General features: G+C 35.2%; 2 protein-coding genes and 1 long non-coding RNA gene across 3 annotated transcripts; all 3 read left to right on the forward strand.

Annotated features, from left to right (window-relative positions):
- The first annotated feature begins 417 nt into the window (after window positions 1-417).
- LOC130408380 (urokinase plasminogen activator surface receptor-like) lies at window positions 418-2,047 on the forward strand. The gene is made up of 5 exons (XM_056731877.1): window positions 418-490; window positions 589-705; window positions 1,132-1,275; window positions 1,357-1,467; window positions 1,698-2,047. The coding sequence occupies exons 1-5, from the start codon at window positions 442-444 to the stop codon at window positions 1,889-1,891; spliced, it is 615 nt and encodes a 204-aa protein (XP_056587855.1). The 5' UTR covers window positions 418-441; the 3' UTR covers window positions 1,892-2,047.
- A 3,419-nt stretch (window positions 2,048-5,466) lies between these two features.
- LOC130408413 (uncharacterized) lies at window positions 5,467-7,838 on the forward strand. The gene is made up of 4 exons (XR_008904750.1): window positions 5,467-5,756; window positions 6,268-6,304; window positions 6,611-6,779; window positions 7,552-7,838. It is a non-coding gene; the product is annotated as an uncharacterized LOC130408413 (long non-coding RNA).
- A 6,555-nt stretch (window positions 7,839-14,393) lies between these two features.
- LOC130408138 (urokinase plasminogen activator surface receptor-like) lies at window positions 14,394-19,093 on the forward strand. The gene is made up of 5 exons (XM_056731610.1): window positions 14,394-16,409; window positions 16,497-16,613; window positions 17,242-17,385; window positions 18,181-18,291; window positions 18,406-19,093. Exons 1-5 carry the CDS (start codon window positions 16,361-16,363, stop codon window positions 18,600-18,602), a joined length of 618 nt encoding a protein of 205 aa, XP_056587588.1. The 5' UTR covers window positions 14,394-16,360; the 3' UTR covers window positions 18,603-19,093.
- The last annotated feature ends 465 nt before the right edge of the window (window positions 19,094-19,558 follow it).

Here is a 19,558-nt window from a genome sequence, read left to right on the forward strand (position 1 = left end):
ACATTATAAAAATACAAAACATTTCATTAAACCGGAAAAAAACTGGAATTATCCAAACATGTCAAACTACTGTATTGGCCAAAACATTTGATTAATAATCGAAAGACAGATACAACCCAAATCACTGAGGGTCAGTGACCCAGCACTGAGTTATTTCTTCTTTACTTAATGGGGCAGTTCACCCAAAAAAAACATAATTCTCTATTATTTATTCACCAATGATACCATAACAAACCCAAATATGTAAAAGTGCAACCAAAAAATCTTTAGGGTCCTGTGTGTTCTGTGCAGTTCGTAACATCTTGTTTCTCCTTCGGTAAATGCCCACCCACTCCAATATTTGAGTTTTACTTTCTTATTACAGTCTCCTCCTCTTTTGATCTTCTATAAACAGGGCACTGAAAATGGATATTCATCATTTTAGTCACCACATGACCAACAATGGACCTTTACATAATCGCCGTTCTCCTTTTTTCTCTTTTTGCTGGAGGTACGGTACAAAACTCAAATGTGTATTTAATGTTCTATCAGCTACAAACACAGATGAAATGATTAAATGTATATCCTTAATTCTGTTTTTTTTTTAAGGACACTCACTCCAGTGTAATGAGTGTACAAATACGACGGGTCCTTGTGTAGGCGAAGCAAAGACGTGTTCCGTTCTACTTACTGCATGTGCAAGTGCTACAGTAGTTAAACCTAATGGTGAGTGAAGTTTGATGAAAGATAAAAATTGAAGGTTTTAAGAATTCGAGTTTCTGCAAACAACCTGTGTGTTTGTTATGAGAAATAACCAACACAATTCTGACACAAGGGTAGAGCTAATTCATACTTAGTAATTTTATTAAAATCATTATTTCCCGTTTTTTTATAACTATTGTTTAATCTTTGGTAAAAATTATAAAACTGAGACAGATTCCCTTATTTCTACTTACAACACAGGATTTTTGATTAAGAAACAGTAATAAAATAAGGATAATGGCAATATAATTTCAGTCACCTCTTAGACACACACACACACACACACACACACAGAGTGTGCTTTTAGAAAACCTATAACCAAGAACCCTTCATTACTCCATTGGTCAGATTTGAGGTATCAAACCATCTTTTTTTGTTTGTTTGTTTAAGGCACCAATGTGGTGACCACTCAGGTTAAGAGTTGTAATTCGCCACTGAACTGTGTTAATGGATCTGTTAATTTTGGGATTGAAAGAGCAACAATATCTATGAAGTGCTGTAACACCAACCTCTGTAATACCCAAGATGTCCCAGGTATTGTCTTTGATATAAAGCACTGTATATAATGCTGGCAGTAAGCATAAGATTGAATGATAAGGTCTGTTGTTTCTACAGATTCCAACACAATCATCCACAATGGAAAACAATGTTACTACTGTGATGCGAACAATTGCTCAAACAAATTAAAATGTTTAGGAACTGAAGACTACTGCATTAAAGCAAAAGGTGAGAATTTGGTAACAAAAAAGTATATTTTTACACAGTTTATGATGGTTTTGACATCATTGAGGTAGATTAAATTTCATTTTTATTCAAGATATATTTCATCAAGCAAATGTGAGTCTGTGAAGTCCATATATGACAATATGCGTTGCATGCTTATTTTATCAGATTTCTGTATTTTCAGTTTCTGAATTGCATGTCACTCATCAATCACTCCACGTATTTTTTCTTAGCAAACAATGACTCTCTGCCAGCGACTGTAAAAGGATGCGTCAGTAAATCTCTCTGCGATATTACATCACTTGTGCCGGAGGGTTACGTGGACATCTCATGTTGTCAGGGGGATCTGTGTAACAGTGCTAAAAGCATCAATCTGAACCTCCTCCTCCTCTCATGGCCGTTCTTCTTCTACACACTGTTTCACTGAATTTAGCAGAACTTCAAACTCTAGTCAAATGTTTTAGATTTTGTGGTTAGGGTAGTAAAACATGGAGGGAAAGTTTTATGTTTAAACATTAAACAGCTCATTACTGCAACAACCGAGTGTGACATATTTTGTAATAAAATACTTGTTTTCATTGTATTTTCTTTGGTGATATGCTTTTGATGAAACAGATAATCTGGAAACAAATTAAATAATATCATGGGTTTTAAATCAGAGTTATTTATTTATTAAAGGTGTACCATACTGAATTAACTAAATGTGATTGTGATAATGTAAGTCAAATGAATATACATAAATGTAAAAAACAAACCATTAATGCCATTAATAGCCATTTTAAATGCAAACAGCTTTCTTTTGTGTTTTAAATGATGCACAATTGAGGTTAAATCACACAAACAAGAGTTTTCCTAATATCCGCAAAACTAAAAAAGTGATTTTTATATTATTATTAAAATACATAGTCATTTAATATGTTTTTTCGCTACTTCGGCACAAAGAGTAGTTCTAAATAAATGTTGATACTAGACAAAGATATCAAAGTAAAATAAAAAGTAAATAAAAAATCAGGGCTCTAGACAGCGACCAAGTTGTCGCATTTTGCCTCTCAAGGGTTGTTTGTGATATGTGTGCTCAAAGGGAGTCTGAGCATAAAATACTAAACTGAGTTCTCTTTCACGTCTTCTTACACTGAAACGGATATATAAACACAAAATAACATAAAAATTCCCTTATTAAAAATATTTTTTAATGCCATGCTTTTTGCATTCATTGCATTCAGGGCTCTTCCGTATTTCTGTATAGCTAATACATATGAACAGAAGGTAGGTTGAACCACAATTGTGTCTTTTACTTCACTTGTTAAATGTTTTAGGGTCTTATGATTTAAGAAAATATAACTTTTACAATAACAAACAAATAACTCAAAAGTATACCCTGGGTACACTCTCTAAATTACTCTTCATTCAATGAAAGCTCAAATCAGTGTCAATTTATTCAATTTACACAAATGAGTAAAGAATATAACATGTTATACACACTGAACTCAGTTTCAAGTTCAAAGTTTGCATCAGATACGATTAGTCCAAATTAAATCGTGCAGGAGTGTCAGTCCTAAGTTCTCTCTGCCTCTGTTCAGACTGTCACCTCAAATCCGATTTTTGTGGATATCCGATTGAAATTTTTAATTATTGATGGTCCACACTTTGTATTGCAATTGTTCAGATCCGATTTGAGAGTCCTGTGGTGCTCTCTCATTTTTTGCAATATCAGATTTAGTTGTCTTTCCCAATGTCTGTCCAAGACTGTCCTAAGCCCGTGTGTTTGTTGACAACACTCCTACCTGCTGATAGGAGGTACTGTTTAACATCCTGATAGTGGGTGTTTCAGCTGCTGTTAGCGGAAAGAACATGTGAAATAACATCTCACTAACATACAGAATTCTTGTATTAGAAAATCAAGGAAAAAAATCTATAAAATTCGTTTTATTTGTGTCGAGCTATGTTTTTATTGCTTTTGACAAGCCAATGCTTTTTTGATACTACAATATTTATTGTTTGTTGTTTCACACACCGAATGCCGGATCCTATGACAATTTGTGAGAGATCTGAAATGTTGTTTTACCCATTGGCAAAACCAATATATTATGAAAAAAGGGCATTTTAGAATGAATTCAATTATTTAAATGTCTGAAGCTTAAACATATTTTTCCCCAGTATTCTGAAAGCAGTACCTATATTTAAACACGCTTGGATGTGCTTCACATAAATTGTGATATGTATCTTTATATCAGACGAAGGTCAAAGCTAAATGCATCCCATTCAACAAACATGATTTCGTGTATGATTTAGGATGATATACACACCAGAAGCTCAAAAGATAAAGTTTGTTCTTCAATTCTGCTGTTCACTTGAATCAGTTCGTATTATTTGTGTCATCAAAATAAAGTCCATACATACACTGACCAGCAGATGGAAGCAGACTCCCATTTGCGTACAGCAGGCACCTTTCATTAAGCAGCCATGAAGATCAAACAACATTGAGATATTTCTGGGAATTTGTTTTGAGAAAATTGAAGTATCGCAAGAGGAAGCTGTTTCTTAAATTAGCGAAGTAAAAACAAGCATGATCTTTTGACTGACAGTTTCAACAATTCCTCACAGTAAAGTGATCTCATCAGAGGGAGGAAGCCTAAGGTACCTTCACATTGACATTGGCACTATAGCACGAGCACACAACCCCTCATAGAATTATCCCTGCGTAACTGTAAAATCACTTCAGGTTTGTGTTGTGTACACACAAATGCGCCGACTCAGCGGTTCATGTCCGGCATCTTTAAAGGGGTCATATGGCGGAAATATGTGTTTTTTTGTGGTGTGTTATAAGTTGCTCATGCATGTGTGAGACATGTAAAATTGCAAAAGTTTTAGTGTCAGAACAAAAGATGCATTTTATCTAAAAGCGTATGCGAACCCATACCTGCCTGAAATGCCTCGTGTAGCCACACCCCCTTGCATGTATTTCACTTCGTTAAGATTTAACTAAGACCGCCCATATGTATATGCAAGGTGGGCGGTCTTGTAAATATCATTGTATCATCGCTGCCTGATGTTCCGAATAAAAGAGGCGTTAAATTTCCATGCAGTATTCGACCAATCACTACGCACTAGTGACCTGGCCAATCATAGCACACCTCGCTTTTCAGAGCGATGAGCTTTGTAAGCTTTGATGAGCTTTGTTTCAGAGAGGCGGTGCAAAGAGGTGATACAAACATGCACAGTATGTGGAAAATACAGCGTTTTTTAATCTTAAATCGTGTATACACATTTTATGACATCTAAAGCAAACAATCATATTCGTTTTAGCCATGTCACATGACCCCTTTAAAGCGCTAGGACGGCGCCATCTATCAGTTTTAAACGATATCCAAACCCAACGTTATATCCACCGTTTATATAAAAAAAAAACAGCTGAACTTTGTGAATGCAGTGCTCCCTCTCTCTTGCTCCAGCTGGTTGACGTGTCAGCATGTTCCTTCTTCCACTCTCCCTGTTTGACATGTGCGCGTGCTCTTTCTTCTCGCTCTCGCTTGATGACGGGTGGATGTGCTTTTCCGGTAGAAGTGTCAAATAAGGGACTGAAAAGACTTGTTACGGAAGGGAATTTCATGTTCGGAAAAAACACTTTCAGACTGTATCAACCACAGAAATACAGCGTAATACTCCCAACTCATTTTTAACAAGTTCACCATGTCAAGCATGAGAAGCCAGCACGTTTAACACTGTAAAGAAGTTGGCATGTACACTGTAACCCTTTGCTGTAAATTTACAGCGAATTTCGTACAGAATTGTACTGTATTTCCATAATACAGTATTAAGCTGTATCTTTTACAGAACAGCTGTAAATATACAGCACATTTCTGTTTTCATCCCGCTAAATTCGTAATACAGAATCATACTGTAAATGCATTGCATTGTGGGATTGATATTTTTCGCGCTCAATTCAGATGAGACAGTTCAGGAAAACTTGATGTGCCAGCGGGTCTGACGAATATTTATTCCTTTGATCTATATTTCAGAGTTTTTGTGAATTTGTAATTAATCTTTAGGCTTTTGTGAGCTTTGGTTCGTGTGAGCTTCGTTTCGTGTTAGCTTTTCTTAGCTTTTTTTCGCGTGAGCTTCGTTTCATGAAAGCTTTTGTTAGCGTCTTTCAAATATGAGTTGCCTGTGTGACGCAGCAGAAACTGTTAACGTCACATGAACTTCATGAAGACAGGAGGAAGAATCTGTCATGCGTCTGTGAGCAAAAGTGGATTTTACATTTTGAGAAGAGTGTTCAACTGATCGATACGGTAAGCCAATCTATTTTTATTTATTTATTGCGTTCGGATTTCTACATTGTTTACACGAATAGTTTGATTTTGCGCACGTGGTTTTGTACCGCGAAAAAAAAACACTCCAGCTCTTTACCAAGTAACAACTAAACTTCGATGTTTCACATACGCAGCATACCTTTTCAGTTGCATGACTAGCTTTTATATATATTTATAAATACCTCGACATTAAAAATCACTCGTTCCACCTCTTAACCAAGTATCGTTTACACGATTAGTTTGATTTTGCAAACATGGTTTTCTACCGCGAAAAAAAAAACACTCCACCTCTTTACCAAGTAAATTAACTTCGATATTTCACATCATACCATTTTAGTTGCATGACCTGCTTTTATATATATATTTATATTTACCCCGAAAATAAAAATCACTTGTCCCACCTCTTTACCAAGTAACAACCACATATAGACAAAATTTACAATGTCATTTGGATAATCTGCTTTTTATTAACATGTTTTTTTCGTTTCAGGTTTTACAATCTGATGACATGACAATCCAGTGCTAAAGTAAGTGCTATGTCCAGTCCACGTGCAAAAATGCCATTGTGTCAGTTCTGCGATTATTCTTTTGAATCATTGTCAGCATTTTGCCAGCACATGAAAATCCATAGTCATGTTCCAAATTCCGTTTTCATTACTGTATTGATGAACCCTAACAAAAAACACTACTAAGGAAAATTGAAATGGTGTATCATGTGAATGGTGTTTCAGAGTTCTTTTATCAGTTATGTAGAATTATGAAAAGACAACTACATAGAACCCACAATTTTTTTTTATTAATACTTTTTTATTCTGTTTTTTATTTTATTACAGGTCAATCTCTGAGCAACCAGCGCTGGATGTTGAGTTTGGAGGGTCAAGTTGTGTGTGAAGGAGCACAGCCCACCTTCATCACCGGCCTGGCAGCGCTGTTTGCCTCCTTCTATAATTTCAATTTACAGTACCAGGAAGAGGCAGCATGCACCCTTGAGTTTGTTCATAGGTAAGTAATTAGCATATTTGCCATTCATATATTTTAGACTGAATTGACACTAACCTTGTCTGGACAGTATTTGTTAAGAACTTCATCTTTTTATATAAACATTTTGTACAGCTGACTACTGGGAAAAACAATATGGACCTGGTTTCACACACTGACAAACACACTGCTTTCGTCTTGTTTCCAGTCCAAAAAAAATAATTACTTAATTTGGATTAATAAATACACAAGACATAATATCTAATCTAATTTTACGTATCTAGTAAATGCATCTTGATTTAAGATTTTTTAGATATGTGGACTGGAAATCAGACAAAAAGAGAGGCATTTTTTGCAGTGCAGACAGGGCTTAGCTTAAGCCAGGCCCAGGCTTTAGTAAAATTAGAGTATTTAAAGGGATGGTTCAGAGTAAAATCAACCTAGGGTCATTCACCATTACATTGAGCCAAACACCCCCCCAGAAGCCTTTTTTCCCTTGATCGAACAGTAGCTCAACAACTATTGGCTCAAGGTCATCGTGAAAAGCACCATTTAGGTTGAAATTTTGTAAAATTATATAAATTAAGTCACAAATATGGACTGGATTCAGCAATGTGTGCGCTCAGGGTTTATGGCTGTGTTTCAACTGATACTCTGGTGGGCCCTGATTCATACCTGATGAGGGGATTTTATTGTTAATAAGATGGGTGAATAGTCGTTGAAACAGACCTCTCTCTCTCTCTCTCTCTCTCTGTCAAATATTTAATTTGATTCTTTTTTCTTTTCTGCATTTTAGATGCTTTGTTGACATCAATCCTGAACGGGGATCGAAAGCAAAAAAAAGAGAAGTTACTTCAAAGAAAACCGGCCAAATTGTGCAAAGAAAGAACAACACTGTAAGCCCACCAGTTTCCTCACTTCTGCAAAAACTTGCAGACTTTGAATGGAACTTTGTTTAGATCCTGTCAGCAGGTATATTCAAAGTAAATACTGCATCGTTAACTCCATTCATAAAAATACAACTGGGATTTCAGCCAATTTGCTGTTCTATTTTTCTTTTTTTACTCTTTCTAGCACTTTCAATTTCTGGATTTTTTTTACATTTGTTAAAGGTTAACAAGATTAATATATTATAAAGTGTAAAGTGTTAAGTTGCTTTTAAAATAAATGTTTTAAAACCCAGAGAATGTTGTTGGTTTCTAGTTTCTAGTTTCAAGTTCAAAGTATAATGTTTTCCCTGTAAAAAATATATATTTTTATCTGGTTATGGTATTCTGTAAAAATACAGTATGTGGCTGGCAACCCAGCTGCCAGTATTTTACTGTAATTTTACAGTACAACGGTTTACAGATCTAGTACTGTAAATTATAATTACAGTACTAGATCTGTAAAAATACAGTATGTGGCTGGCAACCCAGCTGCCAGTATTTTACTGTAATTTTACAGTACAACGGTTTACAGATCTAGTACTGTAAATTATAATTACAGTACTAGATCTGTAAAAATACAGTATGTGGCTGGCAACCCAGCTGCCAGTATTTTACTGTAATTTTACAGTGAAAAGTTTTACAGTGTACGAGACACCGTTGAACCACCCCTTTAATATTCCCAACACAAAGTAATTAGTAATTTAAATACATGAAATATAGCCTTGGCTTCAAAAAAACAGTTGACCTTTGATGGACTTTATAGGGTCCTGCGTGGTCAAAAATTGAAGAGAAAGGCAGCTCAAATAACTCTAACAAATGTTGAAGTTTATTGATCAGAAACAGCGCGCGCTGGGTCGTCTCGACAAAGAACCACCCAGTGTGTCCTTCTAACAACATATTTATAGTGTGTATGTGAGAGGGTGTATCTTCTTTCTTCAGATGGTGCCTCCCTCTCTTGATTCAATCAGCTTCGTTCTCCTTTGTCTGCAAACATCATATGACACCCCACAACACCCAAATTCTGCATAGCTTGGTACTCAGATGTGTGTGCATGCACTTCTTTGTTCCACCTTTGGTCTTTGACCCTTTAATTTATTGTCTGCACTCATATTCCTAGAGGCACCAATCTGCATTATCTGCTTCCCCCAATCTTTGTACACAAGGCTACATACACACACACACATACCACATCTTGTAGCAAACACATTCCAATCAGCCCTTAACTCCTCAGAGTTTTCTGCCTAAACATTCTCATTAAAACACACACATATTATGTTCATCAAACCTGTAATAAAGAATAAACATTTAAACGTAATAAAACTTATTAAAAAACTCCTTCACCTTTTAGGTTAAAATCTTATATTAATGAAAGTACTTACCCTTTCATTAATATATACTAGTGTGGTTGTATTGTGATCACTCTGCAAAATGCATTATTATTTGCTAAAAAAACTGTTTTACATAAACAAAATAAAAACAATTAAGTTATTAAGATAACTATTTAAGCATGAGCTCAACAAAGGATTATAAGTAACAGAAAATTGTTAGTCAGATGAAGGTCCTCAGGGGTTAACGGTACTAAGGTTTCGTTTTCTGGGAAAGAACATTTGTGAGCGAACTTCCTCGTTGCAGTCCTCAGTCAAACATTACATTAAACATCTATTGGGGGTCCCTGTGCAGTTAACCAGCAATAACGTTTCTCCATCCACTATTACTGCTAGGGAATCCTAAATATGTAAAAGTGCAACCAAAGGACCGTGTAGGTTTGTGAACTCAATAGAAAACAAATAAAAAAAAATGTTTTTTAAGTTTCACTTTCTCATTAAAAATCGGGTAACACGTTCAGTTTCTGCCAATCTCAAATTAATCTTGAGTACTTACACACTTGAGTATTTACACACTTGAGTTCTTACACAGAGTACTTACATTTGAGCACACCACCCCTTTAAGTCATTTCTTTAGTGCAGGTTGGCATTTAGATATATTAGATGCCTCAGCTTGGATGGGCTGATATCTTCTTTTTGGTTTTTCGCTCATTTCTTACAACACGCTTACACTTAAATCCGGTGTTACAAAATTTTCCGTTACCCGTGATATTTTGTGACCGCAGTAGGCGCTGTTGTCACTGTCGACAATTCTCTACGCAAAGAGCGTAAATTCAGGCGAGGATGCGCTTTGTGCTCGAGCGCAGCTTTTTAATCTTGTGCAATAACGCGCTTTGTTCTCGTGCACGTTACTGAGAGCGGGCTTTCCGGAAAGTCTGTTAAGAGTGCTGACGTGACGTGAGTGCCTGAACACGCAGATTGAACTGTACAAAGAAGGATCATTTAATTCCTCTACTGATTGTGTTTGGAATTATTGTGTGTGTGTGTGTGTGTGTGTGTGTATGTATATATGTATATATGTATATATATATATATATATATATGTATATATGTATATATATATATATATATATGTATATATATATATATATATATATATGTATATATGTATATATGTATATATATATATATATATATATATATATATATATATATATATATATATATATATATAAAGTGAATACACACACACATATATATATATATATAAATATATGTGTGTGTGAGTGCGTATTCACTTTAAACACAAATAATAGAACAGCAATCATGATAATTCTAAACGTTGTCCATTTAAGAAACATGAACATAAATGAGCTTTGTGTTATACATGCATTATAGGCTATAAAATGTACATTAGAACATAATATTATAAAATTATTTGTTTATAATGTACAGAGAAACCTTGTAGTCCTACAGCAGGTCACCATATTTCACGATGCACAGTAAAGGCCTAAAATAATCTGTTACCTTCCCCTGTTATACACAGAATAACCTTATTGTTCTTCATATTCACTCTTTTGACATCTAATGCCTTCTGTGTCTTATCCTGAAGTGCATTTAGCTGTAATGAGAACAGTGACTGTGGTACAGCAGGTCACCATATTTCACGATGCACAGTAAAGGCCTAAAATAATCTGTTACCTTCCCCTGTTTTATACAGAATAACCTTATTGTTCTTCATATTCACTCTTTTGACATCTAATGCCTTCTGTGTCTTATCCTGAAGTGCATTTAGCTGTAATGAGAACAGTGACTGTGGTACAGCAGGTCACCATATTTCACGTTGCACAGTAAAGGCCTAAAATAATCTGTTACCTTCCCCTGTTTTATACAGAATATCCTTATTGTTCTTCATATTCACTCTTTTGACATCGAATGCCTTCTATGTCTTATCCTGAAAAGCATTTATCTGTGATGAGAACAGTGACTGTGACAGCAGGTCACCATATCTCACGATGCACAGTAAAGGCCTAAAATAATCTGTTACCTTCCCCTGTTTTATACAGAATATCCTTATTGTTCTTCATATTCACTCTTTTGACATCTAATGCCTTCTATGTCTTATCCTGAAGTGCATTTATCTGTGATGAGAACAGTGACTGTGGTACAGCAGGTCACCATATCTCACGATGCACAGTAAAGGCCTAAAATAATCTGTTACCTTCCCCTGTTTTATACAGAATATCCTTATTGTTCTTCATATTCACTCTTTTGATATCTAATGCCTTCTATGTCTTATCCTGAAAAGCACCATTTAGACTGAGAGACCATTTAAAGGCTCTGGAAAACCTTGCAGGTGTTTTGAGGTAATTTTCTGATTTTTGAGACACTGGTTTTTATTATCTGTTAGCCATTATCATCACATTTATCAAAATACAGCCTTTAGATATTTCACTCTATGTGTATAAATCTATATATGGGTTTCACTTTCTGAAATGAGTGACAGAAAATATTGACCTTTTTCATGATATTCTATTTTTTTAGCTTTACCTGTATCCAATTTCTGATTTTTAGAACATTCGTTTTTTGCTCCCCAAAAATAACCAAATGGGAACCAACATTTGGGGAACGTTCTGTGTTTGCTTTTGTTAACCTTATTGTAATTGATAATAATTTAATGTTAAAGATGTTTTCGATTTAGTGTATGACAGTATGATGTATATACACTTGAAAACAGTTTAATGTATGTTTTGTATTTTTTTATGAGCATTAAAAAACTATCTGGACCTCTCTTACCTCTGCTTTGCATAACGTTATTGGCTGAGACATGTGATTAAATCATCACAAAATTAATACTTTATACGTTCAAATGCTACATTACTAAATTATTACAGCATTTTATTTTTAGTAATCTCACATTTGAAGGTATAAAGTATTAATTTTGTGATGATTTAATCACGTCTTATTTTATTTTTCATATTCTTCCCATCTCCCCATATCGCACATACCAATCACATGGGGGCTCCGTTAGCTATTTTGCACCCACTGGAAAGCAGATCAACGTGATCAGCACCTGATGTTATGTCTGTGCAAAATGGATGGTAATATGGAGCTGGAGCAGAAGAACTTTCTTTTGAAAGGGGAATATCCCAAAGATGCTGATAAACAGCAGCATTACACTTTAAAAAGAATAGCTAACAACTTTTTTATCATTGGTAGGTAATGTTAATAAGCACCTGAGAGAAAAGTACACTAGTGGGTATGGCTCTAGGCATTTCAAATATTCATTATCCCCACTATAAATATATTCTTACTACAGTAACTGTTAACCATGGTATTTGTGTTTAAGTTGTTTTAAATCTGCCAATGTCACTGGTGTTGCAGACAGACAAGAGCGTACGACAAAGGGTATAATCCAAAAGGTGATTTAATAACAAAAAATACAACTACCAGGAACAAGAACAGACGTTGACATTAAACAATAGCAGACAACGAATACACTTTAGGGGAGAACTTAAAAACAACATATAACGAGGGATCAACAGGTGCTGGTGATAAACTAATTATGAGACAAGTGAAAACAGGCAAGGGAACAATTTACTAATAACAAAACACAAGTGAAAACTAATTAACTAATAATGAGAGGAAAAAAACAAACAAAACATAAAACAACTGTGACAGCCAAAGCATCGATCGCTATTACACTTTTACTACAATAAAGCATAGTTAATTTTCTTAAAATACTTGCTTAAGTGCCTTTTCAATTTTTGAATCACCATTCTGCAGTTGAAGAGTACAGAAGCTAGTTGGTGAAGACACTTCTAAACGAGACAGGTATTATTGGTGTACTTCTGTCATTTTCACAATATCATATATTATTTCAATGATTAACAGATGAAGCCCATTACTAAGTTGTATTGTTTTATTGGTGACTAGATGACCTCAGTGAGCTTTGCCACTATTGTAGGGAGAAGGATGCAGGGCAAGGAAGGACAACAGCCAAAAAAAACCTGCTAGGGTAAAAATTGTATTAAGTAAACATATATCATGATAGTTTTTCTATAATCATTTGCTGTTTTGAAAAATAAAGTTTATTAAGTTTAATAAAACCCCAAAATGCACTTAAATATACTTAAAATCAAAGTCCAAGTTACCTGCATCGTGAGATATGGTGACCTGCTATACCACAGTCACTGTTCTCATCACAGATAAATGCACTTCAGGATAATACACAGATGGCATTAGATGTCAAAAGAGTGAATATGAAGAATAAGGTTATTCTGTGTATAACAGGGAAGGTAACAGATTATTTTAGGCCTTTACTGTGCATCGTGAAATATGGTGACCTGCTGTACCACAGTCACTGTTCTCATCACAGATAAATGCACTTCAGGATAAGACACAGAAGGTATTAGATGTCAAAAGAGTGAATATGAAGAACAATAAGGTTATTCTGTGTATAACAGGGAAGGTAACAGATTATTTTAGGCCTTTACTGTGCATCGTGAAATATGGTGACCTGCTGTAGGACTACAAGGTTACTCTGTACATTATAAACAAAATATTTTATAATATTATGTTCTTATGTACAGTTTATAGCCTATAATGCATGTATATCACAAAGCTCATTTATGTTCATGTTTCTTAAATGGACAACATTTAGAATTATCATGATTGCTGTTCTATTATTTGTGTTTAAAGTGAATACGCACTCACACACACATATATTTTTATATATATATGTGTGTGTATTCACTTTATATATATATATATATATATATATATATATATTTATATTTATTTATACATATATACATACACACACACACACACACACACACTTACATGTTGGCTATAAAACAATTACCATGGCAATCACAATTATTCCAAACACAATCAGTAGAGGAATTAAATGATCCTGCTTTGTACAGTTCAATCTGCGTGTTCAGGCACCCACGTCACGTCAGCACTCTTAACAGACTTTCCGAAAAGCCCGCTCACAGTAACGTGCACGAGAACAAAGCACGTTACTGCACAAGATTAAAAAGCTGCGCTCGAGCACAAAGCGCATCCTCGCCTGAATTTACGCTCTTTGCGTAGAGAATTGTCAACAGTGACAACAGCGCCTACTGCGGTCACAAAATATCACGGGTAACAGAAAATTTTGTAACACCGGCACCCCCGTCTTTCTCTGTCGCTCTGTATCTGCCCTGTACCCACGGGCGTAAATCCCGGGGGGGACAGAGGGGACATGTCCCCCTCTATCTAACGGTTGTTCCCCCTTGATCAATCAAATTTGCTATTGTCATAAATATATTTATGTTTATTTATCTAAATAAAGAAAATATAAATGCAAAAATGCATTTTAAATTTAGAAACTGTTGAGTTCCCGCTCCCCTGCCTATCCCATTGGTTTGGCCCAATGCCTGCTCTCCACGTTCATCTCACCTGCGCATTGCGCAACACGTTCAGTTAGTTATGCGGCTCAGTTCATCAGTAGTTGTTGAACTCCAGTAAGAACTCTATTTTATTCACTTTAAATGAAGTGATTCTTTATAATGTAGTTGATGCTGATTCATTACTGTAATACATTAGTTGTTTCAAAAAATGCTGATTACCGATGTATTTTTCCATGAATCTGCTATGTTAGTGATTAAAACGTTACTAAGCTAGTTAACGTTAGCTTGTTGCATAGGACTTCACACACTGCCGAGGCCGTTTCTCGTTCATTGTTATATTTTTAACGACCTGTCATGATGTGAACATTAACCGCAACACTTCGCCACCGATCCCGCCATTCAGGTCCCGTGTCACACACAGCCGCGAACACACCGGTTACAGTTTTGTGATGTTGGCACTTTATCTAATGTCCACATAAGGTGCTCAGCTTTCATTCAGTGGGAGAAGGTCGTTTTCTCAGCATCTATTGTGTTCAGTATGTGCGCAGCGGATAAGATAAACATTCAGTTTACTGAAACTCGGGCGATTCATCAACGAGTACAACACAGAATGTAAGTTTGTTTGGGTACACGAACATGAACAAAGTTTGTTAGCGGAGATTGAGCACTACAGGGGAAAATAACAACCACTCAATGATGTCGATGTACGGTTACTTTGTCAAACAATGTTGTAGTATAAATCAGGATAACATTTTAAAACTGTTTAAAAAGTGACTCAATGTCAACATGTAGTATCATGGGTAGTTCCTGTCTTCACAACAAAGACAAAACATATATATAAATGGAAAAACCTTTATTGTTCACAGTTCAATTCAGTTATAATATGTCTGCAAGTCTGCATGATAAACCTATAAACCTAATGCATATTGTCGCTTAGTGTCGTAGTAAGTACAATTTTGACTGTATTATTTGTGTCCCCTTCAAAAATTGCTCTTGAGAAATGTTATATGTATTGTCCCCCCCTACTGTTAAATGAGATTTACGCCCATGCCTGTACCACTACACCCGCTATCATCGGATCCTTCTTTCACATTATGTTATTATCCTAATCTGTCCTCCCATGTGATTGGCCAAATAAAGCCCCGCCCTACCTGCGGCTCAAGATTCGGCTCTCCCCGATGGGAGTTGGCTTTTTGTTAGCTACAAAGAATCGGCTCTTAGTGCCGGCTCGTTCGCGAACGACACATAACTAATGCATGACAACAAAAAGTACCATTGAGAAGGATAAGTATGGAGTTTATTTAACTTGAAATAACTGGTACAATGGGAATGGTTTGGATTTATTTAAAACAAATTGTCAATACTTACATTTATTTTCTTCATACTACTGAAAGTGTTATTTGTTCAAATTACTTAAAAAAGCTGCGTCAAGTGGTTCCACATAACAATATTAAGTAAATATAACAAATCCATCTTTTGAGTGTACGTATTGCATGCCTCGCATGTTTGAAGAGTATTTAGTTTGATCAAATTTATGAAAGAGAGATACAGCTTTACGATAATCTCCGGAAAAACTCGAGCTGCTAGAGGTGAGACTAGATTACCGATTGCAAATCGTCGGTTTGCTTGTGGACGGGCTCTTTCGCCTTTATCTTGCAATGCTTTTCTTTTAGAATGGAATTTATGAAAGGAATAGGATCCCTGTGATGACAAAGGGATCCAGAATTAGAAAAAACTTTCCAAAACAATTTGGAGTGCTGGGGGAGTGTATCAAGTACAGAAATACTACGTCATACGTCCAACTTGACCATGTTAAGAGTGAGAAACCAGCATATTTAACAGAGTGCATGACCAATCAATAGCTCTGCTTTAAAGCCTCACCCTGTTGTGATTATCCATAAAAGACCATTGAAAAGGGCTTGTCATGTTATTCACCTCCTGACTGACCAAACATGCATCTGAACATCTTCACGGTTCTAATTTTCACTCTTCATGCGGAAGGTACAGAACAAAACACAAACGCTTACTTATTTTTTTTAGCTACATAACAGATCATTGATTGTTTCTTCGTCATTCTGTTTCCTATAGGACACGTGCTCAAATGTTATAACTGCACAGATCTGTTGGGTCCTTGTGTGAAGGAAGAGATGATGTGTTCCACTCAAGAGGCTTTATGTTCAAGTCAAACAACTGTACAATCCATTGGTGAGTTGAGTGTGATAGAGCATCTTGTGTGCTATTGTTGAATGCTTTGGCGATAAAACATTGATGGCAAATAAAGGATATTAAGAGTTTCTAAGAAGCATCCTGTGTGAATGTTATGTGAGAGATGACTCAAATTCTGACTGTTATTTACATATCCACATATTTACTCTGTTGGGTGCTGTGTCATTTGCAGAAATCTCCACAAAGATAAAAACGCATGAGAATGGGCAAATGATGAGGAATATAAAATGAATGAGTAAATATTGGATATATAAATAAGACACAGATATGTGTCTGTAGTTCAGAGTTAGAGTAGTTGCAGTAATTGTAGGAAGTGAATTGTCAGTATTCGACTGTTCTTGTCTTATGTTAATATGTGTTATATTTGGCTAAAATCTCAATTATATTTAACTTCTGCATCAAGCGTTTCTGCATTATTCCTGCTAAACACATAAACTGTGACAGCCGTATATCCTGAAGGCAATCTGAGGACTATACGTATTGAAGCAAAATAAATGTAATGCACATTTAGATTGTGAATAATAAGATTCGCAGGAATGAAATCAGCATAAATAATGACAAAATCTGCAAAGTGAACCAACCCTTAAAACATTTGTTTTATTTTTAGGAAACGCTTCACAAAGCACGAAGATAAAAAGCTGTACAGAGCCAAAGATGTGTGTTAATGGATCTGTCAACTTCGGCATTACAAGAACAGCAACAACTATGCAGTGCTGTTTCACAGACCTCTGTAATAGCCGAGATGTTTCAGGTATTGTCTTATATACAACCAGGGGTATATCACAGAATCTCGGGCCCTGTACAAAAGCAATGTGTGGGGCCCCTCCATGGTGTTTCTAAGTATATTTTTATATTAATTTATAAAACAACGCTGAATCTCATTTCTGCATGAATTGTGATATACTTAAACAACTATCAATTCATGTTTAAGGGGATACTGAGGTGATCTATTAATATTCAACTATATATTTACACATTTAATTAACAATAAAAATCTAGTAAGCCTGCTAGTACTAGTACTGAATAAATGGTAGTAATAATGCCACTTCATGACTGAGATTGCCAATTAATATTTCTTTAAAAGTTAAATGCTTAGTCGAGTTTGTCAAGAAAAATGGCTCCCCTCTTATCAATTTTTATTAAAAATAAAAAGGCCTAAATACACTAACACATCTTTATTACTTAAATATTTATTGACCGTTTTAACTTTAGCAGGTAACTATTTTAATTGATTTAAAATATATATATTTAACAGATGTTTGTCCCCTTCATGTGCTCTATAGTCCGGTGTACATAGTTTTAAAGTGATTGTTTTAATGTTAGCATACTGCCCTGATTATTCAATGCCAACTTTTTTTCAGGCGCACAATTGTAAAATAATAATAAATATATTTTCAGGAACTTCAAGGCCCCTCACATACCAATGTCTTATGTACTCAGTCACCCTTTTCCCCCACTTAGTACGCCCCTGTATACAACACTACACATACTTTACATATATAGCATATAGCTTAAACTGAAATAACAAGATTTATTTATTCTACAGATTCCAGCTCTAACACCCTGAATGGAAAACAATGTTACTACTGTAATAAGAAAAGTTGCGTTAATAAAGTAAACTGCGCAGGATCTGAAGACCACTGCATTAAAGCAAAAGGTGAGAATTTGTTAACAGAATAAGAACATTTTCTTGAGTAGATGTTTGTTTTTATAAGTGAAATACATTATTGTTTGCTCATTTTTGACTCAATTTCTGTTTTCTTTACATTAGTAAATTCGGAATCTATGTCAATGACTGTTAAGGGATGTGCATCCAAATCCATGTGTGATGTCCCATCACAAATATCTCAAGTATATTCAGACATCTCATGCTGTGAGGGGAATCTGTGTAACAGCGCTAAGAGCATCACTCAGAACCTCCTCATTCTCCTCTCATGGCCGTTCATCTCCTACATCATGTTTCACTGAATTCAGCAGAACATCACACTCGGCGAATTTGACACATTTATACTTTGTGGTAGGACTAATAAAAAATTCTGAATAGGGAAAAGATACTGAAGACTTATAAATTCAACTACAAAAGACAAACATCACTCAATATGACCTGAATTTTCATTGTGTTTTTTATGATGTTAACCCTTTCATACATGAATTATGATGATCTGATTAGTTTTTCTTTAGTGTTTTTATTGTTTTTAGACCATGGGAAAAACAAGATTTTGATCACTTTGTGAACATCTAAAGAGATGACAGTGTACAGATTCACTGGTGTCCATTAGTGATTTGACAGTATTGCACATGTACACAATGATGCCGATAAAGCACCTTTGAATTCAAATTTGGACATACAGTATGTATTTTTTCCCAAGGGTATTACATTTCTGTTTTTGGGTTTAAACTACACTGATCTGCACATCAGGGCAAAAAATCATAGCACATAATAAAATGACATCAAATGACGTACATTAAATTGACCAACTTTTAAAACAAAGCGATGAGGAAACATTTTCCTTTTCATGTTGACATAACAGCCTTGTGTACAATAAGAAGAATACTATTCAACATTCAACAGCATATGTTTGAAAGAGGCTAGACAAGTTAGAGAATTGAAATGAACAGGTAGCGTGACATGCCCTTATCCACAAAAAACACTATGAGATCAAGGGAAGAAAATATGAGCCAGATTACAGAAAACACATGTTCACAAAATTCAACATGATCAGTGTGTTTAGGTGTTATAAGTCTGCTTATTAGTCCAATTTTTTGGAAACATTTACAGTTAGAGTGTAAAAAATCTATAAAAATACATGGATAAAAGCATGTACAAAACAGATAAAAGATGTCATCAGGGTTTTTTTTTTCAAAACCATGTTCTGTGGTTAACAGTTTCTTTTGTTTTCTCTGAAAGTGCCCTACCCTATTGT

This window comes from Triplophysa dalaica, chromosome 19 (assembly GCF_015846415.1).
Source record: "Triplophysa dalaica isolate WHDGS20190420 chromosome 19, ASM1584641v1, whole genome shotgun sequence".
NCBI lineage: Eukaryota > Metazoa > Chordata > Actinopteri > Cypriniformes > Nemacheilidae > Triplophysa > Triplophysa dalaica.

Excerpts from the sequence above, each read along its gene's own strand:
- LOC130408380 (XM_056731877.1), top strand. The coding sequence starts at position 442 with ATGGACCTTTACATAATCGCCGTTCTCCTTTTTTCTCTTTTTGCTGGA. Across the intron at positions 491-588 it reads TTTTTCTCTTTTTGCTGGAG|GACACTCACTCCAGTGTAAT; the intron begins GTACGGTACAAA and ends TTTTTTTTTAAG. Across the intron at positions 1,468-1,697 it reads CTACTGCATTAAAGCAAAAG|CAAACAATGACTCTCTGCCA; the intron begins GTGAGAATTTGG and ends ATTTTTTCTTAG.
- LOC130408138 (XM_056731610.1), top strand. The coding sequence starts at position 16,361 with ATGCATCTGAACATCTTCACGGTTCTAATTTTCACTCTTCATGCGGAA. Across the intron at positions 17,386-18,180 it reads TAATAGCCGAGATGTTTCAG|ATTCCAGCTCTAACACCCTG; the intron begins GTATTGTCTTAT and ends TTTATTCTACAG. Across the intron at positions 18,292-18,405 it reads CCACTGCATTAAAGCAAAAG|TAAATTCGGAATCTATGTCA; the intron begins GTGAGAATTTGT and ends TCTTTACATTAG.